Source organism: Exophiala spinifera (assembly GCF_000836115.1).
Source record: "Exophiala spinifera strain CBS 89968 unplaced genomic scaffold supercont1.4, whole genome shotgun sequence".
In the NCBI taxonomy this organism is placed as follows: domain Eukaryota; kingdom Fungi; phylum Ascomycota; class Eurotiomycetes; order Chaetothyriales; family Herpotrichiellaceae; genus Exophiala; species Exophiala spinifera.
In genome coordinates this window covers 2,336,311-2,364,074 of record NW_015622516.1, presented here as the reverse complement: position 1 = coordinate 2,364,074, position 27,764 = coordinate 2,336,311, and the positions used below count along the sequence as shown (strand labels likewise).

Here is a 27,764-nt window from a genome sequence, read left to right as displayed (position 1 = left end):
TCATCTGAGCTCTATAGAAGGAAACCATCGTTTCAATCCAACCTTCTCCTTACAATTCGGGTCGCTGCACCCGCAAATATGATCTTTGCGTTCACCAAAAGCCCTTGGAGAGTAGCTGCCAGACTTGGCTGTTTTTCCTGATAGTATATTTGACAATGGCATGCCTTCAGGTATCATTCGCAAGGCCTGGTAGGGCTGAGATCCAGGATCGTAGTACAGACCATCCACCTCGCCTGTGAGTCTGTTGAGGGCAATATAATAAAAGCCCGAAATTGTCAGGCCCCAGGATGTCGTTGCTCCAGAATCGGATGGTTGCAAAGCATGCGGCGAGGATGATGAAGACCCCGATGCCGTGAAGATTGTCCTTGTCTGGTTAGAACTGGATGACGGGCTGCTCGAGTCAACAAAGCAGCGCTCCTTCCATCTCATCAAAATCCATTCTTTGCCCAACTTTTCATCCAGCCATTTAGCACTTCCGAGGCAACGAGCCATGATCTCATCGTTTTCGATTTCAGGGCTTTCTTCCTTTTGGCTAGGAAACAAGCTGGAAGAACTGGTCAACTCTTCGTTTCGGTTCGTTTCTAGCTCTAGAGTCGCTTGTCCAGGAATTGCAGGAGGCTCCTTATAATCGCTATCGTCCCTGGCAGGTTTCCGGAAGGCATTCCACAGGCGACTGTCTTCTTGATACTCCCCTCTGGACTTGCCACGCAGGTTCCTTACTTTCTCTATCTCTTGCCTGAATGGCCCTAATCGAGCCCAATAGCTCGCATCGATATCGAGGCCGCCAACTCGGTAATCTCTGCCCTCAGATTCGGTTTCGAGAGTTTGCTTTCTGAAATCGATGATCTCGCCAGTGAAGTAAGAAGACATACTCGTCGTAGAACCCCGGTGCTCAATTGTTGAGAGGCGGGTAGGCGAAATTCTCTCTGGCATGTGACTCGCGGACATAGTCCCAGACAAGGTCATGTTATCGTAGTCAACGGAGTGGATGGTCACTTTAACCGGCCAATGATCCGACTCAGCGGAATGGGACGACTGAGATGATCGTTGAGATGACGGTGACTCTCGAGCAAATCCCCATCTGCCGGTGCTGTCCTGCAGCAGGTCAGACAGGTAGCGTTCAGCGTCAATCAAAGACCCCGACAATCCTTCAATTTCTTCCTGAAAACTTCCGAGCATCATTTCTCGTCTCCGTGTGATGCTACGGCGGAAAATATCTCGCTGAGGATCACGACGAGCTTGAGAGGCCCAGGTGACTGTACTTTGCGGGGGCTCACGTTCAGTCGACTGGAGACCATGCCAAACCATTCCTGGTACCAACCACGAGCTGTATTGCGGTACGGGTAGATTGTCAGCGAGCATGGGAAGATCGCTCGGGCTGTTTGACTCTTCGAACTGATATAACGAATCAAGGTCAAGCTGTCTAGCCAGCTGAAGTCCACCCTCAGCATCAGTATGCCGAAGTTGCGATAGATATCGGATGGAGTTCTTCACTCGCTCAGCTGCGGCTGACCTCCCTGTTCTGTCTTTCTTTCTTCGAGTGTTGCTAGGGATAGAGTTGGCTTCGTTGTACAGTCGGCGGAGTTCGACACTTCGCCATTGTCGGGCGGACACTCGGTCTTGGTTCTGCAGTACATTGATAGCCGAGGACCTAGCAGTGGACTCCGCCGGTGCGTCTTCTTGCCAATACGCTCTGAGGGCACTGGCAGTTGGCACTGCACCCACTTCTGCTGCTCTCCCTGTCCTGATCAGACCATCCCTGGCTGATCGGTAGCTCTGCAGCGCCCTCTCCAAGCGATGAAGATCCCGTCGCGCGCCGATATCGTTATTCGGAGCGACCGTGCTGACTCGATCCAGATCGTCATCACTATCATCACTAGATGGGGAACTTCGAAACGTCCGACCGTTCGTCCAATCAAGAAGGCTGCCCATCGGGGATGCACGAGCGTTCCCTACGTAGACCCGTCTGGTTGATGTTTGATTTTGCATATTGGTCTGATGTCTGGTCTCGGAAGGTCGATTGAGAAATTCCTGCTCTGTTAAATACCTTGCTCTTTCCCAAATATCTTCGTTGAACAGTCTGGAATCCCGATAAGTCTCGTTCACCTCCTCAGCACGCGATACAATCTGCCATGGACGCTGGACGTCTCGGGCCGATCTAGAGTGAGCAGAGGTGCTAACAGCGGTATAGATGGTCGAACTTGTTGGGACCTGGGCTTCTGTGGTTGACTGTGCAATGTTCAGCGTCGAGGCGAAGTCAGGAACAGTTGTGGAGATGGCTTCGGCGATCTCGCGCAAATAAGGGTCTTGGGTCGTCGCGGGCTCGAGAGGTAAACGAATGGAGCGTCCGGGAGGACCGGACGGAGATCTATCCTAGAATAACAAAATAAGCCGTGTAAGCATTGAGGAACGATTGTAACAATGCTATGAAAGGGCCGATATTCAACGAGGGAATGGAGAATCCGTCGTGCAGAGAAGGGTGGTCCGAAAAAGGTCCTCCAACAGAAAACAGAGAACGATTGACAAATTAACATGGTCTTACAGTAGGAGAATTTGCGGGCGGCATGGATTGACGTAGTGGCCGCCAGTGTATCGGAGTCGATTGTAGTCGAGGTCTGAGCGAGTCCTTCGACAGTGCAAGCGTTCCACAGTGTTGCCAGGGCCTGCGGGAGTATGACCTACGGAGACAAGAGCTTCGCAGCCATCTCAGGCGTTGATTCGAGAAGGCGAAGACTATTAGGGATTATGGTATGAGATGAAGGAGCAGTTGTGATACGAACAAAGTTAGGTTACTATCGACGATGAGGGTTGTCGAGTTACGCCGATGATCGAGTGACATAACCACCGAAAACGGCATCGGTGGACGCCGCTTTTTGCTTCTTCCAAACCCGTTCTGGCACATCATACTGTTTCACACCTGCTTCGTACCAGTCAGTTACTACGAGTATCCCGAAATAGCGCTTGTCGATGCTGGAGAGTGCCAGCTTCTCCATGCTCCATGAACACTATCCAGAAGGAAACAGTCTGGGCTGTCATATCATACGCACCCAGGAATCGCAGCTGCTCTCTGTCTGCAATTGGGTGATCACCAGAAAAAGAGTGCTGCCATGGCCAACTTCGACGATAGCACCGAGGGCCATTCGGGGCTCGCAACTATGTCACAAACATCCAACGGTGGACGATCCTCTGGGAGTTGAGGGCTTGTCTATTCTCATTGAGAGCAACCCCACTAAGCCAGATCACCATCTTAGAGAAAGGAAGCTGTCTCTGATCTGCTCGATTAAGACAGCCGACCACCATCGTCATCAAGGTCCTTCAGTCTTTGCAGAGCGACGGCTCGTTCAACTTCGATATTCCGAGAGGCCTGGCACAGATACGCACCGACGGCGTTGACATAAGGTCCTCACTGCATGGGGTAGTTCGAAGATCATATCGGGGGACGTACATTGACGCAATGGTTTGAATTCGCGCACGCACCAACGTCCAAGCGACGGACCTGGGGCTGGCATTTGACCCAGTGAATGTCAAAAGCAACGCGGTTCACGGTGTCCAACTACTTTTTGTCCCGCTGCTGAGCGAAGACTGGAACGACCTTCGCATCAAAAGTTCCGGACCGAGGACATGACCGCCTTCGACTACGCCATTGTCGCCCGCGCTCTCTAGATCATGTTCCCAACTTGGACTCCAGAAGGTGGGTTTGATAACGCTGTCCAACGCCTCAGTTGGCTTCTGCTGTCAGGTCGGGCACCACAGAATCGCGCCATGTTTTCCTGGCCGAAAATGACGCTGAGTTAGTGGTGTCTCAGTGCCATTCGTAAGGCACCGAATGGAACCGTTTCTTCGATGCAAATCCCAAAAGGAAAAGACTGTTTCTCAATGAAGTCACATCCCAACCATGAGTCTTACCCTCGCTTTGAGAGCATGAGAGGAAATGAGTGAACGTTGCACCATCTGCTGCAGGAATAAATGGATGTGTTCCTCGCTACCCACCGTAGGAAACAACAAACAGGGCTACGTGCGATATAAGTCAGCCGGTTACTGCGCAAGATCTGGATTGCCCACCATAAATGGTCATTAAGAGTGCAAAAGTACCTGGCTAGGCTCTATCTTCTTATTCTTTCTGGCGCTAACATATCATCGCATTAGGAGGATGCCTATTGACCCTGTAGCTGTCTTGCGTCACACAAATGGCTACCTCTTTAGCCCTGGAAATCGTATCAAAGCGTGTTCCACCCATTTGAAGAGAGCGATATAGATAGATAACATATCGGAATTACGACGGCCGCACTGGGCAAGACATAAGACGAGTAAGAGAGGTGAAGTAATATGAGAAATGGCTAGAATGTCTTGCAAAGGAATGCCGTCTGCAACGTGCGGGATCTTGGTGACTTGATACCCAAGACTCAGGTAGTGCAGGCATCTTTATCTCATTATTCTCCCGTCCTCGCCTGTGCTGACGCGTGTCTCCCTTCTTGTGAAGGACCTTTTCAATTTTTTATGTCGAGAAAACCCCTTAGAGTCTTCACTAGTCCGTTCATCACTCTCCTTGTGTTGAGGTTATATCGGCGTTAACATTCTCCACAAGGCGCAGGCGACTTGTTCGCCGAAGTGCACGACTTCCCGCTTCACATCGACCTTTCGACTTGTGAAGCCTCAACGCCGCATCCAACTTCTCCGATCTAGCGTCGCCTATTGTCATTGCAGACAAGTCAGTCCATGCCGATTACATAGAGCCTTGTCTGCGCTTACCACTAACCTCTGAATTCTAGTATGGACGCGCCTGATCCATCCGTGAACTTCTTTGCGCCCGAACTCTTCCAGCAAGACGACGACGCGACTCTTCCTCTCGACTCCCTACATCCTCTATCTCACGATGTCGATATGGCCATGCTAGATCAAGATGAGACCGACTTACACACTTCAGGACTACGTGGCGACCTGGTCGATCCCGGTCTCGTCAAGCAGGAGATGGTCGATAGTAACTACCCTCCGCTCGACGATGAGCCTCTACCTGTTGATACTACTGCAACAGTAGACTTGGTCGACGGGTCTCTTCTCGGAGACGACTCCTCTCTACGCGGCTCGCCCGAACAGAGTTCAAAGAAACCCAAAGTCCCTGGCAAACCTCGAAAACCCGATCCCAACGCGCCACCAAAGTCCCATATACACTCGTCGAAGAACGAAGGTCAACATACCGATCGTAGATATCTTTGCTATCTTTGCAACAAATTATTCACCAGGAGACGGTCTGTACGAGATCACATATCGAAAATTCACAACACAAAGACATGGGAACCACTGCGCAGCTTGGAAGTCATCGTTGAGCCCATCACCGGCGAGCCTGTTGAGCCTCTCGAAGACATCATTGCGCGAGGCCCGCCGCCTCCGCCTCCAAAACTGACCAAGGCACAAAAGGCAGAGAAACAAGCCAAGCGTGAAGAAGAACTGGATGGTGAGGACGAGCCTGGAAATGTCTCTGTCGCTGAAGAACAAGAGAAATCCGAGGAGCGGGACGTTAGACCTGCACCCGAGCCTCAGGTTACCGAAGCATCAACACCTCAGCCAACAAGCTCCGTCGCGACACTGAAGAAAGAGCCGTCCGTCGCGGGATCCCGAGCGTCTTCTACCGAACCTTTCGCAACCCCAGCGCCGATTGCGGGCAAGAAAAGACCCGCGCCAGACGACTCTGCTAAATCTTCGGCTGCATCCAAAAAGAAAGGGACTGCCAAAGTCAAGAGCTCGACTGCCCCAAACAAACGGTCCAAATTGAGCGAGTCCGAGAACAGTCCACCAGCTCGATCGGCGTATCGATCTCCCAGTGCGACGCCTGCTTCCACACACTTGAAACCGATTCCTTCCAAGCTTAAGAAGCAGACATCTGCAGCCAGTGTCAAGTCCTCTCCGACCCCTGCGTCTTCCAGAGGGGCTTCTATCGAGGCCAGATCTCGCTCAACCTCCGTCGCCGATACACCGGGCAGCTCCAACGATGATGGAGAAATATTTTGCATCTGTAGAAAAGGTGACAATCATACCTGGATGATAGCATGCGACGGCGGCTGCGAAGAGTGGTTTCACGGCAATTGTGTTAATATACGGGAGAGAGATGGAGACCTGATCGACAAATACATCTGCCCAAGATGCGCGAAACCAGGGTTACAGACGACATGGAAGCGCATGTGCAGGCGGAAAGATTGTAGGAAGCCAGCAAGAGTCATGCAAGATCCTCCAAGCAAATACTGCTCCGATGCATGCGGACGGATGTTCTTCGTCGAACTTGTCCAGCGTGGCGACCCCAACGTGCAGACTAGCAGGGACGGACAGTATATTGTCGAGTCCCAAAAACCCAAGAAGTTGCGCAAAAAGGCCAAAAAGACCGAAGGCCGAAGTAAGGCGGCGAGGTCACTCAATAACGTCAATGGGGATGTGGGCACTCCAATCAACAACGAAAGTCGACTGGCGACACCTGCATACAGCGACGAGGAGAAGACCGAGTACGAGACCGACAGCAGCATGGACGACGACATGTTGCCCAACCGCGGCTCGACGCTTCGCGCAGGTGAGGTCAAGGCGCTGCTGGAAAAGTGCAAAGACATTGAAGAGTGGCGTGCGCTGGGACGAAAGCCAGAGACGCCTCCACGAGACGTCGACATGCCTGACGCGGAAGCCGTGCGCGTGCGATTGGAATTGGAGTTTGACGAGCTCGAGAGTGCAAAGATGGCCAGTATCCAAGAGGAGAAGCGCAGACTCAAGGAGCGCAACGACATACTCGGCGCGAGGGAATTGTTACTCGAGCTGGTCAAGGTCAGATCGGGTAGCATCACGGACGAAGTCAAGAAGTCCCATCCCAAGATGAAGGACGTGTGCGGTTTCGACCCGCGCATGGCCTGGTCGGACGAGGAATTTGCGAATTGGTACCTGCAGCGCGGAGGCAAGGAGATCTTGGACCAGGGGATCGAAAAGGCCAAGATCGGACCCCCGGAAGACATGAGGGTGGCGAATGGTGTCGGGGAGCACGGAAAACCAACGGGCAATGATGATCGTGCGGTCGAGGATGAAGGTGAAGGTGGCAGCAACGACGGTACCGATGAGGACGACGCGATGCCGAAAAAGGGCGGCGTGTGTGTCAGGAATCGCTGTCCTCGTCACCGCAATTGGGCTAAGAGCCAACTTGCGGAATTGAGGTTCGAGCAAGATCTGGTGAGGCGCCAGCTGGGGGGGTGTGAGGCCCAGGAACACAAAATGAGGGAGAGGGCCACTGTCAGAGCTTGGGAGAAGAGAGCCTTGCCTACGTAGTAGATGTATCGATTAGTAGGTGGTGAGGGTGGTACACAGCTTAGGTACTACCAGGTATGCAAGTGTTGATAAGTGAGCCTTTCTCTTATTCTTCTCTTTGGCTTTCCTTTCCTCTCCTTTCGGTTCGGCGTGTGTGTAGGTAACGAATACACAAGGGTATGTATGTATGTATGTATGTATGTATGTATGTATAGGTGCTCTTGTTTCCAGGACGGAATGGATGGAGTTCGCCGAAGTTCGTGCTGCACTTCCATTTCTTCCACGTTCCACTCGTCCGTCATGTTCATGATCTACGATCTATGATCTATGATTGTGCGGATTTTTTTTTTCTCAATTTTTTTCAATTTTTGTACCACCTGGGGGGTAGTGAGCGACAAAGGGTACTACCACGCACCATGTACGGAGTAGAATAGAATATGTATGTACCGGCAGGTAAGGACTACCTTGCCTGAGGTGGTGGTGGTGGTGACTGGGTGACCTACCTACCTACCTACCTACCTACCTACCTACCACCCTGAAACCTACTGACCACAGCCCGATTCATGCGCCCCGAGAAAACTCATTCATTCATGGAACTTCACACACACACACGCCACTCCGACCAAGGGAAGGGTAAAAGAAAACCTCCCGTCCGACCAAACCCACTCAATCACACCCGAAGGGAAAACAGTTTGGAAGTTTTTAGAACAAAAAAAAACACCTCGACGAAACCACTGACCTTCCCTTCCCATCCGTTCCGATCCCAAGAACCTCAGAATAAGAACACAAACACACACACCCCCCCGGTTCGCAAAACACTATGCTTGAATATACTACAGCTAGGTAGGTATGAGCAGTGAAGACGATCATGTTGACATATTGATAACGATCAAATCAATCACTCAATTCCGAGCTCATTATTCAGTACTCAGTACGGGGTTTACTCGGAGAGACTTGATGAGAAACATAAAAAGCAGAAGGAAGAGTCCACCCAACTCTTTCTCCGCCCTCCCCGAGACAAAAACGACCCTCTCAAGCACTTTCCTCGACGTGCCTGAGAACAGGGTAGAGCTGTTCTTCTTCCGATCGATCTTGAAGTTTATGATCATCTGTGCCCGTCATGTCGTGATCGAGCCCATCTGCTTTTGGAGTGAGAGCTTTATCGTCGTCGTCGTCAAACTGACCCGACTCCAATCGCTTCTTGATCAGCTCGCGCATCCACTCGATGAGGCGCATGTTCTGAACCCAGACCTCGCCCGGTTCGGGATCCTTTGAGTCACTCTTGGGTGATCCAATCTCGGCCGATAGGGCAGGGTCAATGACGCTGTCACCCGGCGATTCGGCCTTCTTCTTGCCCTTGTTGATGGCAGACGCGGGAGGCGTCACAGAGCCATCAGTCACAATGTCCATGTCGTCCCTGTCCTTGTCGGGAGCGGCGCGTTGGAGCATGCCACCGCTGTAGCGGCGTCTCTCGTCATTGTCAAACATACCACTGAGAGTGGCTGCATTGGCCGCGGCATAGGCCATGTCACTGGCATTCGATGGGAGACTCGGGTACAGGGCACTGCTGCTGGGGGCCGCGTGGTTCTGCAAGGGGCTTTGACCGGATGTGTAGCTCTGAGCAGAGGACGGCGGCGTCAAGCCTGGAGTGCTGGCATCAGCTGTGCTGGCAATGCTGCCTTGGTGGGTATGTTGAAGAAGAGAGGCAGGGTTGTTTTGGGCAGCACTGGTCGGGACTTGAGCGGTGCTAGGTGGGCTGTTGCTGGTGCGGTAGGCCACGTAGCCAGAACCTGCCTGTCCGACTCCCGTATTGGCCATTTGAGCGTCGTTCTCGTAGATGGTGGCTTGCATCTGCTCCAGGATCTGGTCGATCGAGGTCAAGTCACCACGCGTCTTTGCATTGCCCATCGGTGGTAGACTGTACGCCTGGATGGGATCTTCGGACTCGTATGCACCGCCGACAGAGACTGGCTGATAGGCCGGAACGGCAACGTTGGCTGGGATGATCTGAGGAAGTTGAAGACCTTGGAGCTCAAAGAGGCGACGGCTGATGTGGTGGAAATTGGCAGGATCGAGCTCTCTCCGTCTGACTTGACCAAAGAAGTGGTCGAGCGCGTCGTACCCGCGCTTCCGAGTCTCATAGTCGTAGGTTGGGGGAGCCGTGCTGTAGTATGTCACAGGGCCGTAGCCTGGGTGTTGTCCAGTCTGTAGCGTTGGATTAGCACGACTGGGCTTTCGGTAACAAAAACATAGCAGCAATCAAAAACTTACCGGGACGGGCGGATGTGGCTGATAGTATTGGTTAGGATGATGCTGGCCGGTGTAGTCGCCTGGCCCAGGAATGGCAGGGGCATAGTAATTTTGGCCGACTTGGCCTGTGAGAGCGTGACCATAGTACGAGGCGTTGTAGTCCGCACCTGAAGGCATGCCATTCTGTGAACGCTGTCCTCCATTTGCATCTAGGTTGGGAGAACGCATGATGACGCTGTCATCTGCGTGAGTCTTGACATGTTTTTTCAAGTCTTGAGGTCGCTTGAAGGCCTTGCCGCAGAACTCGCACTTGTGAGGCTTCAAGGGTACGTGGACTCGGATGTGCGAAGTGATGTGGTCACGCTTAACCGTGGTGGTACGGCACTGGCCCCAGGCGCACGTCAAGTTGAGGTTGTTGGTGGACTTGCGACCGACATGGCGTTCGCAGACGTGCTCCTGGAATGGGAGTTCGTGTCAGTAACGAGGTCAACGAGGCGAATTGATGATGCAGTGTTGATGGGAAGGGATGTCTGGGACTCACATAGAGAGCTTCTGCGGATGTGCAGCGTTCGCCGCATCCCTGCCACTGGCACTGCAGGTTCTCGCCGGCGGCGTTGACACTGGGCGCAGGCTGTTGGGGAGTTTGGAGCAGAGGTTGCTGAGGCAGTTGGCCTTGTTGCTGCTGTGGTTGTGAGACAGCAGGGACGTCCTGAGGCGCAGGAGGGTTTGGGGTGGTGCTGGAGTCGCCTAGTTCAGACATGATCGTTTCGTTGTTCGCGCCAAGCTGCAGCGAGAGCCAAGAGATATTGTTCAAGGCGACCTTGGCGAAGATTCAAGACGAACGTCGACAGAGATGCAACAACCAGACACTATGTGAGTCGAAGCTGACAGTCACTTTCTCCGTGGCGATGGGAGGCGGCGGAAAGAAAAGGTGACGGTCAGCGCAGTGACGGTAGAAAATTCTGCGCGAGGACAGTGGCTGCAGCGCCAAATCGAGTGAAGAACTTCTGCCGGGCGCGCGCGTTGTGGTGAGGCACGACTGGTACTTGGCCGTCGTCGTCGTCGTCGTCTACTTCTTTTCGAGGACTTCAGCACTCGAGGCAGAGGACGGGGATTTACAGAGGAACAGAAGAATATCGTTTTCCTTGTACCGCGAAAAGTACGAGGAGCAAACGAGAACGAGAGGGAAGGAGACGGAGGGTGGCTACAGTGCTCGGGGGGCGGCGATGGGCTGGATTAAGTCGAAAGAGCATGTGGTTAGATTCACGGGAAACGGGGCCAGTCAGGTTATCATCGGCGGGAGAAAAGCCACTCGTGGTCCGTTGCTCTTCGTCGTATGGGCCGGGAGCGAGGGCTTTACGAGGAACAACAGCACCGAGGGATTTCGATCTCTGCGGGAGAAACTCTGGAGGGAGCAGCTTCACCCAGTGTCCAGATTATCCTCAACCCACGGGCGCCCAATTTTCGTCAGCGGCCTTGGCACTCGACGCTGATACGCTCTGCCAAGCCGCTAAGGGCCAGAGGAAATGCAGCTGTCGCGAGCCTGGACCCCACTAGCCCTTTGTAGGCGAGTAGCACCTTCTCGCCCTCCGCTTCTCCCTCCCTTGAGGCGCTGGTCTTACAAGGTGATACGAGGGGGGCAGGCCTCAAAAGGGTTGAATCCTGACCGAGGGGCGAAAACCGATCACGACATTGCAACGGAGAGACGTTTGTTGCCGGGCGAGGGTGGCCTTGATCCCAAGAGATCAGGATGGGGGAGCTTGAGAGAGCGCAAAGAGAAAGTCCCTCCTCCTCTTTCCCAATAATTCGGAAGTCTTGGAAGGTCTTGGACGGTCTTGGATTCTCTTGGACTCTTGGGAGCGGGACAAGAATGAGCCCAAGCCCCCAAGACTTTTTTCTGGGTCGCCGCTGTGCAGCTCACTATTGTCCTGTCCCTAGTACTTACATTAGTAGGTCCCTGTAGGCTTGGAACGGAGGCGCAGCAACAGTGACGGGGAATACAAGCACAACCACTCGTTACCAACCCCAAGTGCCACTCCTCTCTGACGTTTTGTCCAGTCTGGCATCCCTTGCCACCTCGCTAAGATAACGTGTAGAGTGTGCACTTTGCGTCGTTGACGTTTTGCAGCACGGAGAAAAGCCAGCTACTTGTCAATGCCCCCTACAGGGACGTACAAGGACGATTACCAGTCTACCTACTACCTACTAGTACGGTAGTCACTCCCAAAGTCCCACCCACGTACAGTAGTAAGTCGCAATACTCTCGTCCCTAGGCATGTAGATTTTGCGAAGTCGCCCACCTCTGTCCAATACGAGGACTTGCCATTTATTTAACCGCCTATGAGTATGCGAGAGTACCAAGGCAATGATGATTTAGGCAATGAATGCTCGTCTGGCCTTTTTACCCGCAGGATTGTATTGGTACGGCAAATTGCTGCTGAGAGAAAGGCAGAACTGCGTGATAGAATCCATGATAGAATCCAATCTCGTCTTAGTGCAAATCTGGCATGACACGTCAGAATGTTAATCCGTCTCACTCCCCCCGTTGACGCCCCCACCCCCCTCTCCCTTCTCTCTCTCGCGCATCTCTTGGCCCTCTGCTGCCCAGCAATGCCACGACATCCCTCCCGCCAAGTATCCTCAAGACTCTTGGATTCCCAGCGGGATCAGGATTTCTAGGCACTTTCAGCGGAATTGCTTGGGTCCCGTCAATGAGCACGTACGACAACTTGTACCCTAAAGGCCGACGTGTCGTCGATACCGTCACGGATGCCGAAGAAAACCGCGACAAGGGAAACCGAGAAATGGAGAAAGAAAGAAAAAAAGAGAAAAAAGGAAAAAGAATCCCAGCTTGTCGAGTCATAGTGGTTTAAGTTAGTTTCTTGAAATCGTTGTTTTACTGTGCTACCTTTCCTACGCATTAAATTTGTCAAATCATCTTCAAGCTCGCGTGCTCTGCCTCTGACTCCGACAACCTGTATACCCGTGACGCACAAATGAATTCCATGCAATGCCCTTGCCCATGTCATCTTTACCAGGCAATATGAACCAATCCCTTCTTGCATTCTTTCCCTGGATAAAGGTATTCCGCGTATATCACCAAAATCCAAAGCCAAGCACCTTTGGAAAAAGCTCCGCATAACGCCACATGTGTATAAGCGCGTACAGAACGCGAAGCGGAAAAGGTATCCAAGCCCAAGTCAACCTATTGACCTTTTCCATGAAGATTCGCCTCTGGAGAATCTTGCTGGGGGCACACCTGATATGCCCATTCGAGTCGCGAAAATGATTGACATCTTACATCCAAACTCCTCGTGAGGAGATCTCAAAACCTTAAAAATAAAACATTGACTCCTCATGCCGTCCAGACTCGAGACGTACAGATCCACTATCAGGTCGCGTAGTAGTGATGATCGTTCCAGTTGGGATCCCACCCCAATCGGTCGTTGTCGAGGTAGTCTTCCAACCCTGGTGGTGGGACAACAGTCGCACTCGTCGATCCTTTCCAGAAGTCGTCGGGCTGTGTTGACTGTGATGGGTCCGTTGTCGGTGTTGCTGTTATGGAATCACGGAAATTCGGTATCCCACCCAGGTTCATGTGTTCGCCTCCGATCGCATTCTGCATCAGAATGTCCGTGATTGGAGCACCAAAATGTCCGCTTTGGCTTCCAAACGGCTGAGCCGCCTGCGAGGCATCATTGACACCCTGTTGAAAAAAGCTGTGGTCATATTGTGGTGTTGGCAATGACATCGCCGCCGTGCCAGTGGTAGGCGTCCCGGCCATGTTGTGGTCACTGAACCCAAGGCTGTGATCCGTAAAGGAAAATGAGCCGTCGCCAGACTCCAGAGTACTGATTGGCTGGTTAGGATATGCGAATGGATTATCGCTGGGGAACATGACGTTCTTGAGGTCTGGGATTTGGGCAGACCCCATCTGTGGTGTGAAATCAAACTGGCTCGACATCGGTGACGCTGTGACTGGGCTTTGGTAGCCGAGCATTTGCTGATTCTGCATATGTGTAGAGGTACCTTCCGATAGACCCGCGAGTGCATGGGGATCAGGCATGGAATTTCTCTTTGCCAATTTGGCAAGGAAATCCGAAGGCAGGGTTCTCGTGCGGCTAGGAGTCGCTGAGTGCTCCCTTAAGCTGCTGGGCGTCGATACACTGGCGGCGGGTTGTCTCTCTTGGTTTTCGGTCACGACAGGAGGTGGCCGCTTGCGGGATGGTTGGGTGGCAGCATTTAAAGAGCTTCGTCGCTCCTTGAGCTTTTCCGGCAGAACCTCGAAGAGACCCTGAGCACAATGATTAGCAACCTGTCGAAGTTTGGAAGAGACAACTACCTACCGCTAAGCTGGCACTGCACCGGTCGGCTGCCATACTGCGTTTTGCAAGGGAAGCCAGGGTGTCTCTTCCCTCAATCGCATCTTTCAGAATGTCTTGACCTGTAGGGCTGTGCGGGTTTTCGAGGACGAAGAAAACCAGCGAGAGAATCGCAAAGTAAGTCGTATACATGACAAACCAGTACGAGCCGACTAGAAGGCCACGTTTCTTCATTTCAGTGGTGATGTGGACGATGTTCCGAGCGACGCTTATGCATGCCGCTGCACAGGCAAAACTCCTCTTATCCACGTTCCTGGACTGGCAGGCCTGCGATACATAGTGGATGAAGGGTCGATATACCATCATCTGAACGTGAGCATAGGACATTCGTAAAAGCTGTTGCACTCTGCAAAGGGTCAACACCACGTCCTGAAAGGGGATTGGTATGTCTTACCGGGCAAGGTCCCTTCCAGAGTGATCGGAAGGCCTCAGCTCCGCGGGCAGCTGGTCCATCCAGCTCTGCAAATCTCGTTCAAGCTCTCGTATGCGCTTGTGGCTGATGGTATACCTTGAATCGGCATTTCCACTGCCGCTGACCCCCTTGACGGGGTAGATATAGCTCACGACTTTCCTCAATATGTTAGTCAACCTGGTATGTGCATTCGACGCTTTCATGAGAGGAAAAGCATTGGCTGGCATAGGCCGGAGACCATCCGATGTTATATATTCATCATCAACTTCGCTGGGAAGCTCTTGATCAATATCGTCATCACTCAGCATCTGCGGAAGTCCGAGAACGGCGCCAACGTAAGAGTCCATCTTTCGGACGAGCCAGAATATGCGCTTCCTCTCTTCGAGTTCGATCGGGTTAAATCTATTCGGAACGTTGCGGTGAAGACCCAATCGACAACACGCTCGCAGTGCAATACCCAGATACGCATAACATACTGGGAGCTTGGCGCTCGACTGGAGGAACAAGATCATGAACACAATGGCTTGTATTGTCACGAGGTCTCGGCAGTCAGTGATGTCAAGCATCTGCTTTGCCGCGTTGAAGTATTGATATCTAGCGGATAATTAGCAAAAATGCATCAAGTTGGCAGCGGAAGACCATTTAGAACGAACCCCTGTTCAATTGCTTCCTTGTAACCTTTGAGGTCAAGCGTGGTGCCTTTGTCTTCCGATTTGGAGAACAAACCTCCGACGGCCATGACAACGTACAGCAAGGGCAAGAATTGCAAGTGGTTGTTATTCCATTGTTCAGGATCAGTGTCGTAGAGGGAGTGTAGGCGTTGGAGAAAGGTTGGTTTATGGATTGGACGCATAAGAGCACAACAGTCATCCAGGGTGTTGAGTGACAGTTCGATGGCGACTTCTTTCGGGGGCAAGTCGACACCGTGGGGGAGATTGATTTCGTACGGGGAGGATTGGGCAGATCGGGGTGATTCAAAAAGCTGTTGAATGTTCTTGTTTCGGTTGCGAAACGAGTCGAGATACGAGTCGCCGAATTGGGCCCGGAATTTCCTCATGTAAACGTATCCAGACGAGTGGCCATGGAAATCCCAATGTCCTTCGTGGTCCAGATCCAATGCGCCAACTCGATCGACCATGGACTGCAACTGCGCGTCGTCTTCAGGCTTCGACATGTCGGGCACCGATGATGCCTGGGCCTTACCGCTGACGCCGTTTGAGTTGACACCGAGATTGGTACTGGACTTGACTCGTGACGTCTCGATTAATTGTTCCACAGAGCGGGCATCGAACTTCGGATCCTCAAGATCGAGTCCTGGTAGTACAGAACGAAGGATCGCTTCGGTTTTCTGCAGTCGTTGTTCCAGGGCTTCGATATACTGTGGTGCAGGATTCCGCCTCCGGTTGGAAGGCTGGTCATAAGTACATTCTGGAACAGATCGTAAGTAACCTCGTGGCACGCGACACATGATCATTTGCTACTACGAACCATAGCTGTACACAGTGCAGTGGGTACATGGTTGCTTGCCGTCGCACTTGATCTTCTTTCGTCTACATTCATCACAGGCTCTGGTGACTCTTCGCCTTTTTTGCATAGGCGCAGGAGGTTTAGACTCCTCATCGTCATCGTTGTTTTCGGCCACCGGCGAGTTCGGTTGCGAGTCTGGTGCATTAGGATTGTTGTTGCCCAAGGTCGATCCGGCAAGGTGAAGCGAGTTCGTTCCTGGAGCCTCGCCGGCCGGACTCTCCGCGGACAGGGATCGCACCGTCACATCGTCGCCCATGGTTTGCATACAAGTGTGGCAAGAGGTGGACAAGAAGTGAAGGGAAGCGACAGCGTTGCGGCGTGCATCAGTTCAAAAAGTCGAGGTTTGGTCTGAAATGGCCCGAAGTCGGTGACGCATCCAAAACGTAAAAGCGAATGGGAAAAGCTCTGATAAAAACAGAATCGCCAGGGTCAATGGGAATTTAAACCCCGCAGTGGATGGGAAAGCGGCGATAAGGTGGACGCTTGACCGTGTGAAAGCCCGAGTATCGAGAGGGAGAAGCGGACAAGGGCAGGACAGAAGCCTCACAGCACGTGTCGACAGTGCCTCGGACTCGGTATGAATTACGAGGGTGCGACGTGATTGGAACTGCGCCGAGGATTTTGTGCCTTGTGCGTGGAATTAATCGACTGGTACGGAGTAGACAAAAAAGAAGAATAGGATGCTTGAATCCAGATGGACGGAGTCACTGATCTTGCGGCTGCTACGCCGTCCCAGCATCACTATTACTAAGACAGTAGCCGTGGTCCATCGCTACTATACCTACTAGTACTGGGCAACACCCAAGTACCTTTTACTGGAGAAGACACCTACTAGACAGCTGCTAGTCCCTAAAGGCAAATGCTTCGTACTCGTACGTGCCTTCTTTGTACGACCCATGGACTCGGACTTGTGCCTCTTACATCTATATTACACCCTTTGTTCATATGAACCAGGTACGAGTACAGTATGAGCGCATCATTAGCATCATCATCCATCAATGCAAATTTCCATCCCTTTGCTCCCCCACGGCCCAAACCATGTCGCCGTCGTTTTCCGCCTCACTGGCAGGCTCCGTAAGTCCGCCCTGGTATTTTTGTAGGTGGAGCCCTGTATTGGCGAGGGCTTGCTTTCCTGCATGTGGGCGTCCGTTGGTGCTTGAAAACTCATCGTGGCCGTCAAGGCCTCTGAACCAGTGAACAGCGACCATTGCCATCTCCACCTCTCTGCAACTCGCGGGCAAATTCCGATTGCAGCTATGACGCTGAATCACAGAGAAGATGTTGGTGTCAGTGGCTCACGCGCCTGCAGACGATACCCGCTTGGGGCCAGCATTATACAAAGCCTCCTCCCCGTACAGTTCGCCTTTCGACGAATGATCAATCTCGCAACGAACATGGCTCGCTCTAAGGCTTCGTAGCTTCGGCTCTGACAGTCTTAGGCCGAACCCTTCCATTTTCTGGATTCACCAAAGTTCTTGGGTGCTCGCGCAGAGTACAGAACTCGTACCAGCCACGGTTGATACAAAGAGTACTTTTATTGCAGTTTCTTTCGTTAACGCGGTCCCTGTTTGCTGCACGGATATTTGGGCCTAGGATCTAAACCGGGTGGCCGTAAGATCAACGCTGGCTGCTCGTGCGTTGTAGGCTGTGGTTGCCCTCCTCGGTGTTGAGAATCATCGCGTGGCTGTCACCGCTAAAGATCGTGGGGCGGTGACACTGCGCGGAGTACTGTAGGACTACGCAAAGGCAGGTCTGAGGGTTGCTGATGGTCTCTGGGAAATGCAGGGTATTGTAGCAGCAGGGGAGGCCGCACGCCCTAGCACAAGCCCCATCTCAGCTGTATAGAATTTGCTGCGAGGCACCGTTTCACTTGACTTAATCACAGACTCCCCAACGCATTCTACTCGTCCTCACGCGGTATGCATGAGGCTAGCACCCTCAGAGGTCATGACGTCCGCGAAGTGCAAGGCTCGCTATGCTCTAACCCAGGGTCCCCCAGGGAGGTGACATTGGCTTTATTCCCGCTCATCGAAAGAGACCAGGGTTGCAGTAACGCCTATCGCCTAGGTTGGTGAAGCCCCACCCCCAGGCAGTTAGGTGGGCATGCTTCATGAGTGTGGAAGGCACAAAGGGACCGATGAGCTCCCCGTGCACCCATTTGGGCGAAATGACATGACTGTCTGTCTCCATTTGACATACATGATGCCCATCCTGGCCTCTCATGTGGCGAAAACGTGCGTTCCTTCCGCGCGTAGGCGCTGCGAAGGTTCGATGACAAGTGCTTGGGACGAAAGCACACGTTGCGGCCAGCGCCACAATCAAACCATGTGCGATGGGATAAATAGTATAAGCGAGACTTCGCGGACGCTCGACTCATTCTTGGCTTCAGAGTAGTGAGAAGCAAAAGCAGCAGGACCAGTCAACGATATATCCCCTATTTACGACAAACCCAGCGTCGTACTACAACCCCCCAGCAGTTGCTTGATGCCCCGATAATACTGTCCTAAGAAAGGACATATGCAATATGAGTCTCGATGGCCTCGCCTGACTGTGCACAAGGTGCGTTCAGGCTCGCCGTAAGTGCGGTTTGGTCGTATGGGCCAGTAGATCCCCCTTCTTGACTCCCGCGAGGCCTCAAGCGCGAGGTGCGAAGCGCGAATAACAACTGACTAGGGGACTACACTGAATTTCCCGCCGCAAGTCGTTTTGCCAGTTCTCCATTGTCGGCTTCAGGTCGCTTTCCAGTGTCATGAAGGAGAACAGCAACTTTTTAAGCCTATCAAAGCTGGGTCGCGACAAGCGCTTTGCAATTTGCAACATCCTACCAACGAACCACGGTCTCTCCGTATTCTGCAGAGAAGAGTATTTGCTGCCACTCAACAGAGTCTGCACGACTGCTTCGCTAGATACGTGACGAGCCAACCCACCACGTGCTACATTCTCCACAAGTTCGAGGAAGAATTGTTCGCAGAGATCGGGAGAGTGTCGATACTCCCAGATGGCGATGTTGATGGTCATCAGGGCAGCCAATCTGGGAATAGTCTGCTGGTATCGGCATGATTCCGTACATCGAGGCACTTCGGCATGGGCAAGAAGACTGTGCAGAAGCTGATCTGGAAGAAAGACCGAATATCGTAATGGCAGCCTGCTCCTTGATATTGGGTTTCGCTGCATGCCAGCCTGCACCAGGGCCAGCTGCTCCGTACATTTAAGGAAAGTGATAAACTCAGCGCATTGCTCTGATACCTCTGCGCGAGCAATGGCCTGTGCCTCCGTGTTGCCATAGGGAAGCGCTGAGAGTTCGTGGTTGAGTTGGAGGGCCGAGCTATAGGGAGGATAACCCGGGCTAATATAGTCGCACCAATTGATGAACATGGCGCAGTCTTTTGTGTTCCGCTAATGCTGAAGGTCCTCCTCTTTCACGGATCTTTTGCTGCGCTGTGGACCAATGCAACCACCCACATCTCCGTCGATCCGTGGAAGCGTCAAGGAACTCTAGCGCAGCAGTAGAGACCGTCGCTGATATAGTAGCATTCGAAGTATCACCTGGAAACTGCCGATGGTGGGCAAGCAGTCGTTGAGAGGCTCTGATCCTGCGTTGAATTGTTGGCCGTGTATCCTCATTTCGTCTCAATCTATCTTTGGTGGTTGCAGCATGGGTTAATATAATGTTTTCAAAGCATACAGCTCCTGCCATACGGAAAGGAACCAGTTCTGCACGGGAGGTTTTTCTAGCCCGTATGAGTACGCCGGTATGACCGTGGCATAAAAGTCGAAGAGCTGCTCGTCCTCATGACTGAGTGTGATCAGGAGCGAGTCGAAAGGATCTGTTCGCGCTGCACTGAGCATGGATTGTGGCTGCGAAAATTGCCCGGCCTGAAACCAAGGGCTACAAGAGAAATCTGTCGATAAGAGAATGCTGGGTCTGTTGGAAGAGGCTTCAGAGTGGTTTTGCTCCAGGTCAAAGAGTTTGGCAAATGCTGTAGCGTCGAGATAGAAGCGCGATCTCTTCAAACCTTTCACCCTGTGCTCCGAAGCATGATATGGAGCCTCTTGGACAGTTTCGAAGGACAAATTTCGGGGGTCATCGATCCCCTGCGAGTTCGCCAGCGAAGAGAGTGCCTTGGCTGTCCTGGGTAGATCACAATTTCTAGCAGACTCGTTGCTGGGCTTTTGCTGGCGTGTTCGAGACTGCAACGCGAGTTTCTTCTGCCTACTTTGGGCAGTGGATTCGGATTCATCACTACTATTGGCTCGGACTCTGGCTTGCCAACGCTTCTCCCTCATATAATCTTGCATGACATGACGAGGCACCTGTGTTGAATTCTTCCCTGAGGAGGTGAGGTCGTTGTTGTCGATATAAATTGAAATCGCTTTTGGGGCTTCTTTGTGTTTGAAGACATCATGCCGTGCTGATAACAAGGCAAGAAGAAACATACCGTTCCGAAGAGAGTTTTCTTCACCAACCTCGATATCGCATCCATAAGAATGTCATGATAACTACAGAAGTTAAATTGGTCTTTCGAGATTTGCAGATCAAGGTTGAAGAGGAGGCATTTCGCCCCCGACAAGGGCCGCAGCGACCTTGGAAAGAATAGAGCGCGGAATCCTTGCCCCCGAATGAGCGATCCCCATTTAAGATCGCTGGCAGTCATGGCGGTTATTTTAAATTCGAGATCACCTGCTGGAGTATTTCGTCTGCCTCATTGTGAATTTCTTCCTTGATCTCTGCCAGGATACTGCAACTGGAGTAGACTGGTGGACTTGTCTTTCAATAAGTCATCGAATTTCGGCGACTGACCAAATCAATATACCCACAGCAAGACAAGAATCCATGCATCAAATTCAAGTCTGGATCACGAGAGATGGTTGGAAACAGTACAACCACCACACGTTGTGTTTGGGGAAGGCTCAGCGGACATGAAACCTCCGTGCTATACTGGTCACCATGGGAGAGCATCATTCAGGAAACGGAAAGGTGTCGCTGGTGTCCCCAATCTAACGCATTGAAGCTATTCGGGACTCGGATGCTCTGCCAGGTATCCATATGTTAGCTTGGAGTGATGGCCCCTTGATTCGTTATTCTGAGCGCATTCGAGTTCATTAGGCGTTCAGCACTATTCTCGAAGGTTACCATTGACTGTTTAGGCAGTCAAGGATGTTGTATTCGATTAGTTCGCGCCGAGTGTGTTATACCTACTCATGCCTTATGCTTGCGTCCCTCTGTAAAGTCTGTCAATCATCCTGCGATGGCGTTTGCTGGCTTGGCGCTCTCGAAGTTTAGAGTTATCTCTAATGAGTGATTATCGATTCTGCGACTGGGTTTGTACTGTTAAATAAGTCCTTCGTATGACCCTCCAACTCAGACACGCAGAAGAGGCAGCAAGCATTCTCTCGGAGGGGAGTTTTTGTCGAGACCTGTGCAGATTAGTCGATACAAGCGGTACATCTTGCCTAAATAGGAGGCCGCTTCTGGCTGCGTACTTGACGTGTGCTTTGTATTTGTTGAAGCGCCGAGAACAGGTGGACAGTGTGAGATCTGCTGGTAGAGTGATTGGGGAGTGGCTCAACTGGAGGATTCTGATGGCAGTGTTGTCGAGCGATGATATACCTTAAGGAGTATGTGTACCTACCGTAGGCGTTTATATACAGTAGGTGGGAAGAGTGAAAGGTGACGCTCTGAGATCTCGAAGTGGCTCTGCCGTGTATGGGAATGATGCGTGTCCGTAGCTCAAGGTGAGTATCCGTACACACATCTGAAATACCTACTGTAGGTACCTACCTAAGAAGGTACTAATTTAAGGCATGCTCTTCACGTAATGAACGAAACTGAGGTGGAAGAGGGATAAATCGACGTCTAACTGGTGAAAGGTGAAACTGCATGGCTGCAACCGTGCACTGAACCAATTGTCACATATTGCAGTTCGCGTGTCTCAGGAAGTGCATCAGCCATTCATGGGTGAATCCCCATTGCTACCACGCTCCTATCGTGCCTATCGCATTCTCGAGACTGTCGACCTTGGTTGCCGCCACAGTCGAAGCCAACACCACAGGCGACTAGCAGGGAAACCCCTTTGACACCCAAGACCCTGAAAATCTGTGCCGTTCCCTTGTCTCCATCTGGCTTTGGCTTTGTACTCCTGCATTCTGCATTCTGCGCCTCCTGCTGCACCACCCATCACGATTCACCACCACCATCCTCACCTGCGCCCGCTGTTACTTTCCTAGTCCTTGTCCAGTTCGACAATAACCTCTTGGACCTCCATCTTGCTGGTGCAACCTCTTGCCACCCGGGCCATTTCAATCCTTGCCAACGACGCGCCGCCTGCTGGACACGGTTCGCGTCGTAAATCGTCACCACTGACCGCCGGCTTAAAGCTAGAACGATCTACCACCACCCGACATCAACGCGATTCGGCCACGTTGCCTACGTACGTCGCCTCCAGTGAGAAAAGGACCTAATCAGAGAGGAAGGCGATGGCACAGGCAACACAGTCAATAAAATGTGTGGTGACGGGTGACGGTGCAGTCGGGAAGACCTGCTTGCTCATATCCTACACAACCAATGCCTTTCCTGGCGAATATATTCCCACGGTCTTTGACAATTATTCAGCCAGTGTCATGGTCGATGGCAAACCCGTGTCTCTTGGGCTCTGGGATACTGCAGGTCAGGAAGATTACGATAGACTGCGCCCTCTCTCCTATCCTCAAACCGATGTATTCCTGATATGTTTCTCTATTGTTTCTCCTCCTAGCTTCGACAACGTCAAAGCCAAGGTGAGTGACCTACTGGATATGGGCTGCAGCGCCCCAAAACTGACATGACCATGCATAGTGGTATCCGGAGATCGAACATCACGCTCCTGGCGTGCCCATCATTCTCGTTGGTACGAAGCTGGATTTGAGAGAAGACAAGGCCACAGCGGACAACCTAAGATCGAAGAAGATGGAGCCTGTATCCTATGAACAGGCCTTGATGGTTGCCAAAGAGATAAGGGCCGTCAAGTATCTAGAATGCTCGGCGCTGACGCAACGGAATTTGAAGAGTGTTTTTGACGAAGCGATCAGGTTAGGACATACCACTCCTGCTATACTCCTCTGTGGCGAACGCTAACATCATCATCTAACGCAGGGCCGTGCTCAATCCTCGACCGACCGCCACCAAGAAGAAATCCCGATGCACCATCCTCTAGGAGTTTTTTGAGCGAGCTTGTGATCTTTTTCTGTTACTGGAGGGTTTTCAGGTGCATTGCAAAAGATGGACATAGATATGCCGGCTTCACTGCTTGCTCTTTTCGTCGGGATGACATGCCAAGGTTACAGTCGATCCTTGTTTTGCAAAGGCAATTCCTCGATATGAATAATAACGTGCAACAAAGCTGGGCTGCAGGCGTTGATATACGGAGCAGTGGTCCATGGACTGGTGCGAATGAGACATCTTCTCTGAAAAGTATCGCTTCTATCCAGTGCGCGTCATGTTGTCACAACTCATGTTGTCAGTTCAATGTTGTACTCGCGAAAGCCGACTCGGATGAATCGCACCACGATTGTCTTCGGGCACCATCATCGTATCCGCGTTTGGCCCGGTTCCGGGAGCTTCGCGTTTCTTTCGAGCGGCATTGTCTGTCTCGGTTTTCGCTTTGATCCTCTGTCTCTCTCTTTCCTCTCCTAGCTTCTTGTTTTTCATCTTGATCTTCTCCTTGCGCACCTTGCTCTTTCCTCCTCCCCCAGCCGTCAACTCAACATTTATCCTCCTGCCTTTGGACTTCTCGTCACTTAGAACGTCCTTGGCTTCTGCACTAGACTGACGCTGAGGATCAAAAATTGAATGGTGATACAGCTTTAGACATGTTTTCATTTTATCGTAGTCGTCAAACTCGAGGAAGGCAAACCCCTTGCTTCTCCCGGTGGATTTGTCCGTCGACATTCGAACGCTTGTGGGCGCAAGTTTGGAAAAATGCTGCTTGATCTGGACGGTAGTGGCATCGAAAGGAAGATTTCCCACGAAGACGATAAACCTTGAAGGGGTCTTCTCTACCTTCTGATCCCGGGATTTTTGCTTCTTCCTGGGCCCCTCTGCTGGAGATCCTGCTACCGCGGGTTTAGATTCCTCTGCCTCCTGGTGCGTGTCCTTGTTCGAAATCTCTGCCACGAAATTATTTGTTGGCTCGGGCTGATCGGCCGACTTTTTCTGTTTCTTAGACCTTCTCTCCGACCTTTCCTGCCGCGATTGCCCTTTCGGTTTTCCTGCTTGATGTGTTTTGACAGAGGAAGTTTTCTCTGTTGTTGTAGACTCGGGATATGTGGCGACATCAGGTTCAACCTGGTCGTGTGGCCTCTTTCTAGCCATTCTGCCGATTCGGATGGATCGATCAGTCGTCGGTAGTTGCTGAGTACGAAAGCGCAAATATTCTGCCGCGAGAAAGTTTAGAGGATGTTGCCTTTCTGAGATTGGTGGGCAAAGATCTGCGGACTGGCCGGCCAGGGCAACGTCATGGGCGCCGACAGGAACCGAAGATTCAATAATGGGCTGCCCGAATGACTACTCTAAGGACTTTGGAGGGACGGACGCTGGAAAAGTACCGGTGGGTGCGCTAGGGGCCAAGTCTGCAGACTGGACTGTGTTAGGTGCAGCCTGACTGGGATCCCGCCTACAACAGACCTTCTTGAGCGCTCTCCGTGGACAGCTTTCAGGGTTGCCTGTGGCATAGCATATCTTCTACGTGTTAATTTCGAACTTCAATTTCCAGGATTCTGCGCTTGCTCCAGTCGAAGCCTTTCGCAGTTTTCAGCTATCATGAAGAGATACCCTACAGCCTAGCCTCTCAGCTACGAAAGCGCATCCAGTATGGCTGTGTATGCCTCCCAACTCGGGGGTAAAGGCCCATTTGCCAACACTGCTCCCCCTTCAGCGCCTGCACCTACAGCACCGGCTGGCACGTTTCTGCCCGGGACGAAAGTACAAGTGGGCAACCATCGGGTCGTAATTGATCGCTATCTCTCCGAGGGCGGGTTTGCCCATGTCTATGTGGTGTCATTACCGCGCCCGATAGACGGCAACCAGAAGGCGGTGCTAAAGAGAGTGGCAGTCCCGGACAAGGAACACCTTGCAAACATGAGAACGGAGGTCGAGACCATGAAGAGGTTAAGAGGCCACAAGCATATTGTGAAATATATTGATTCGCATGCGTCTCAGCTGAAAGGTGGAGGCTACGAGGTGTTTCTTCTCATGGAGTTCTGCCAGGGTGGAGGACTGATAGACTTCATGAACACAAGACTACAAAACAGATTGACGGAGCCCGAGATACTGAAAATATTCACCGATGTGGCAGAGGGAGTGGCGTGCATGCATTACCTGAAGCCCCCGCTCATGCATCGAGATCTCAAAGTCGAAAATGTCCTTATTTCCACGGAAGGATCGTCAAGGATATACAAGCTATGTGACTTTGGCTCTGCAGCCCCTGCCAGACCGGCTGCTTCAACGGCGGCCGAAGGCCGTTTGATCGAGGATGACATAAATCGCCATACAACCCTCCAATATCGAAGCCCAGAAATGATTGACGTCTACAGGAAACAGCCAATCGACGAGAAGGCTGATATATGGGCGCTGGGCGTTTTCTTATACAAACTCTGTTACTATACGACTCCATTTGAAGAGGCTGGACAAATGGCGATTTTAAATGCTAGATTCAAATTCCCAGGATACCCTCGATTCTCCGACCAGTTGAAGCTACTGATTGCTTCAATGCTTCGGGAGCGACCATCTGATCGCCCTAACATATACCAGGTGCTCCAAAAAGCGTGCCAGCTAGATGGCAGAGAGCTTCCTGTCCAGGATATCTATACCCGGCGGACGCAGTCGGAGAACCGCAAGGATCAAGTCCTCCCGACGCCCTCTGGCTCTCAATCCAGAGCTGGTGCCACGTTATCACCCCCAAGACAAGATGCTGCACCAAGCATTCCTCAAATTGAACCTATGCGCCGGGGACGGCCCACGAAGCCCCTTTCTCATCATGGATCTGCCAAACCTAGCCCCTCGCCATTAAGGATGGTAGATGGCACGGATCCATTTGCAGCACTAGATGGGAAACCCTCCTCTGTTGAAGACGAGTTCTCGACACGTTTCCCAACATTGGATCAGTTTTCTCTGATGACCGACAAGGGAAAGAATTTCGCTTTTGAGCCCCAACAAGAGAAAAGGCAGGAAAGCGCGGAAGCAGATTTGGCACAGAGGGTCACAATGGCTCTGGCAGACGATGCTTTTGCTCGCGCACCCAGCCCTGTCAAAGCCAGCACTCTTTCAGAGAGACCTAAAACCGCCGTCAAGTCACAGGCCGTGCTGCAACACAAGAAATCTTTGGAAAGCAAAGAAACTCAGCCTCGAGCCAGCTTGCCCCCGGTCAAGGCCTCTGCAACTAGCATGGTTTCCACTGGAACCATGACTTCCCCATCTCCTCCACCGACGACATCAATACCATTCTCTGAACGTCCGATACACCGGTTCCCATCTACCGATCATCCTCCCAGGAGTTCCAGCCTCAACCAACCTGCCCCCCAGCCGAGTGTGCACACCCAAGTCAAAACGGGCTCTCGGCTTGCAAGCCTCTTAAAACAAGATGCCCATAGATCACAGCTCGCGGATGACTACGAACCACGGTCTCCGACATCATCTCGTCCGTCTTTGGAGGGCGGCCGCCCTACGACACGAGATCTCAACTCAAGCGTGAGCCGCTCACGATCCTTGAATTTCAGAAATCGTCCGGTAAGCGTCAATATCGGCGCAAGGCCCACCCACATCAAGGATAAAGAGATTACTCGATTGGATTATGAGACGACCTTCGCAAGCGCAGAACCGGAAATGCCACCCTTGACACACTCTGAATCTGCAACAAATATCGCATCTGACGTTGACTTTTTGAAAGCCAGAGAAGAAGAGGAGAAAGAGCGAAAGCAGCATCATAAACGCTTGGGGAGCGGTACCAGACATATCAAACGCTCAAGCCTGCCATCCATGGGCATTGCTGGAACTACGAAATTGCTCGCCGGGAAGTTCGGGGACGCTTTTAAAATGTTTGAGGGTAACAATGACAGCCATCATCAAAGGCAGAGAAGCGATTCTCCTTCACGCGACGCACTCAACATGCTTACTCCTATCGCTGGGTCCGAGGCTACCGATCTCAGCAATGACCGAGAGCCATTTGACGAGACAGAAGATCTTTCACCAGAGATGAAACGCGAGCTGGAAAAGAGAAAATTGGAGGCCGAAGAGCGAAGAGTCGCCAATGCTGCTGCTGAATACCGACAGCGTGTGGCAGCACGAGGTGGCAATAGCCAACCTGGTGGTACAATCAAAGCAGCATCGATTCAGAATAGAGTGAAGTCACTACTGAACGAACATGACAGGCCTGCACAAAAGACTGCAACTGGCTATGGTCGTTATACTGACTCTGCGACATCGCTGCAGGATAGACTAGATGTCAAACGGCTATCAGATGCCTCTTCTATTGAGGGTCCTGCAAGGGTCGAGCGGCACCCTCCACACGCTATGTCTACACCTACATCTACCACCGACTTGGCAAGAACACAGAGGCCTACAGCTCCTCCTAAACCCAAAGTACTCCGATCAACTGTGCCTGATGCGCTGCCAACCGCGAGTGAGGGTTCGGTTGCTACACACGTGGACGAAGACTGGGAGGCGAATTTTAGCAAGAGATACCCCAGCCTTGCTGGACTTGAGATGGTGGAAACATCCATCACGGGGCCGAAGCCATCGGTGGCAGTGAGAACGAAGGAGATATAATAGTCTGATTCCTGTTCTGTAGACCTAGAGCCGAGCTATTCGCCATCCTTTACTCGGAATGACATGTACGAGTACCGTGATAGATGAGCAGTGAAGATGAATGCTGAGAGTTAACGACTGG

General features: G+C 52.0%; 9 protein-coding genes across 9 annotated transcripts; 3 read left to right on the top strand and 6 right to left on the bottom strand.

The window, feature by feature from the left end:
* On the bottom strand, positions 1-2,566 carry PV08_06050 (uncharacterized protein; the record flags this gene model as incomplete). The annotated part of the gene is made up of 2 exons (XM_016380388.1): positions 1-2,373; positions 2,543-2,566. The coding sequence occupies 2 exons, from the start codon at positions 2,564-2,566 to the stop codon at positions 1-3; spliced, it is 2,397 nt and encodes a 798-aa protein (XP_016236215.1).
* A 2,204-nt stretch (positions 2,567-4,770) lies between these two features.
* Positions 4,771-7,293, top strand: PV08_06049 (uncharacterized protein; the record flags this gene model as incomplete). Its single annotated transcript, XM_016380387.1, has 1 exon — positions 4,771-7,293. One exon carries the CDS (start codon positions 4,771-4,773, stop codon positions 7,291-7,293), a length of 2,523 nt encoding a protein of 840 aa, XP_016236214.1.
* Positions 7,294-8,304: 1,011 nt separating this feature from the next.
* PV08_06048 (uncharacterized protein) lies at positions 8,305-10,282 on the bottom strand (the record flags this gene model as incomplete). The annotated part of the gene is made up of 3 exons (XM_016380386.1): positions 8,305-9,477; positions 9,544-9,978; positions 10,064-10,282. 3 exons carry the CDS (start codon positions 10,280-10,282, stop codon positions 8,305-8,307), a joined length of 1,827 nt encoding a protein of 608 aa, XP_016236213.1.
* Positions 10,283-12,913: 2,631 nt separating this feature from the next.
* On the bottom strand, positions 12,914-16,099 carry PV08_06047 (uncharacterized protein; the record flags this gene model as incomplete). The annotated part of the gene is made up of 5 exons (XM_016380385.1): positions 12,914-13,816; positions 13,869-14,250; positions 14,299-14,910; positions 14,970-15,744; positions 15,805-16,099. The coding sequence occupies 5 exons, from the start codon at positions 16,097-16,099 to the stop codon at positions 12,914-12,916; spliced, it is 2,967 nt and encodes a 988-aa protein (XP_016236212.1).
* A 2,378-nt stretch (positions 16,100-18,477) lies between these two features.
* Positions 18,478-19,218, bottom strand: PV08_06046 (uncharacterized protein; the record flags this gene model as incomplete). The annotated part of the gene is made up of 1 exon (XM_016380384.1): positions 18,478-19,218. One exon carries the CDS (start codon positions 19,216-19,218, stop codon positions 18,478-18,480), a length of 741 nt encoding a protein of 246 aa, XP_016236211.1.
* Positions 19,219-19,503: 285 nt separating this feature from the next.
* PV08_06045 (uncharacterized protein) lies at positions 19,504-20,142 on the bottom strand (the record flags this gene model as incomplete). The annotated part of the gene is made up of 1 exon (XM_016380383.1): positions 19,504-20,142. One exon carries the CDS (start codon positions 20,140-20,142, stop codon positions 19,504-19,506), a length of 639 nt encoding a protein of 212 aa, XP_016236210.1.
* Positions 20,143-22,320: 2,178 nt separating this feature from the next.
* On the top strand, positions 22,321-23,036 carry PV08_06044 (uncharacterized protein; the record flags this gene model as incomplete). Its single annotated transcript, XM_016380382.1, has 3 exons — positions 22,321-22,620; positions 22,679-22,911; positions 22,976-23,036. 3 exons carry the CDS (start codon positions 22,321-22,323, stop codon positions 23,034-23,036), a joined length of 594 nt encoding a protein of 197 aa, XP_016236209.1.
* A 308-nt stretch (positions 23,037-23,344) lies between these two features.
* PV08_06043 (uncharacterized protein) lies at positions 23,345-24,193 on the bottom strand (the record flags this gene model as incomplete). Its single annotated transcript, XM_016380381.1, has 1 exon — positions 23,345-24,193. The coding sequence occupies one exon, from the start codon at positions 24,191-24,193 to the stop codon at positions 23,345-23,347; it is 849 nt and encodes a 282-aa protein (XP_016236208.1).
* A 498-nt stretch (positions 24,194-24,691) lies between these two features.
* PV08_06042 (uncharacterized protein) lies at positions 24,692-27,643 on the top strand (the record flags this gene model as incomplete). The annotated part of the gene is made up of 1 exon (XM_016380380.1): positions 24,692-27,643. One exon carries the CDS (start codon positions 24,692-24,694, stop codon positions 27,641-27,643), a length of 2,952 nt encoding a protein of 983 aa, XP_016236207.1.
* Positions 27,644-27,764: the final 121 nt, after the last annotated feature.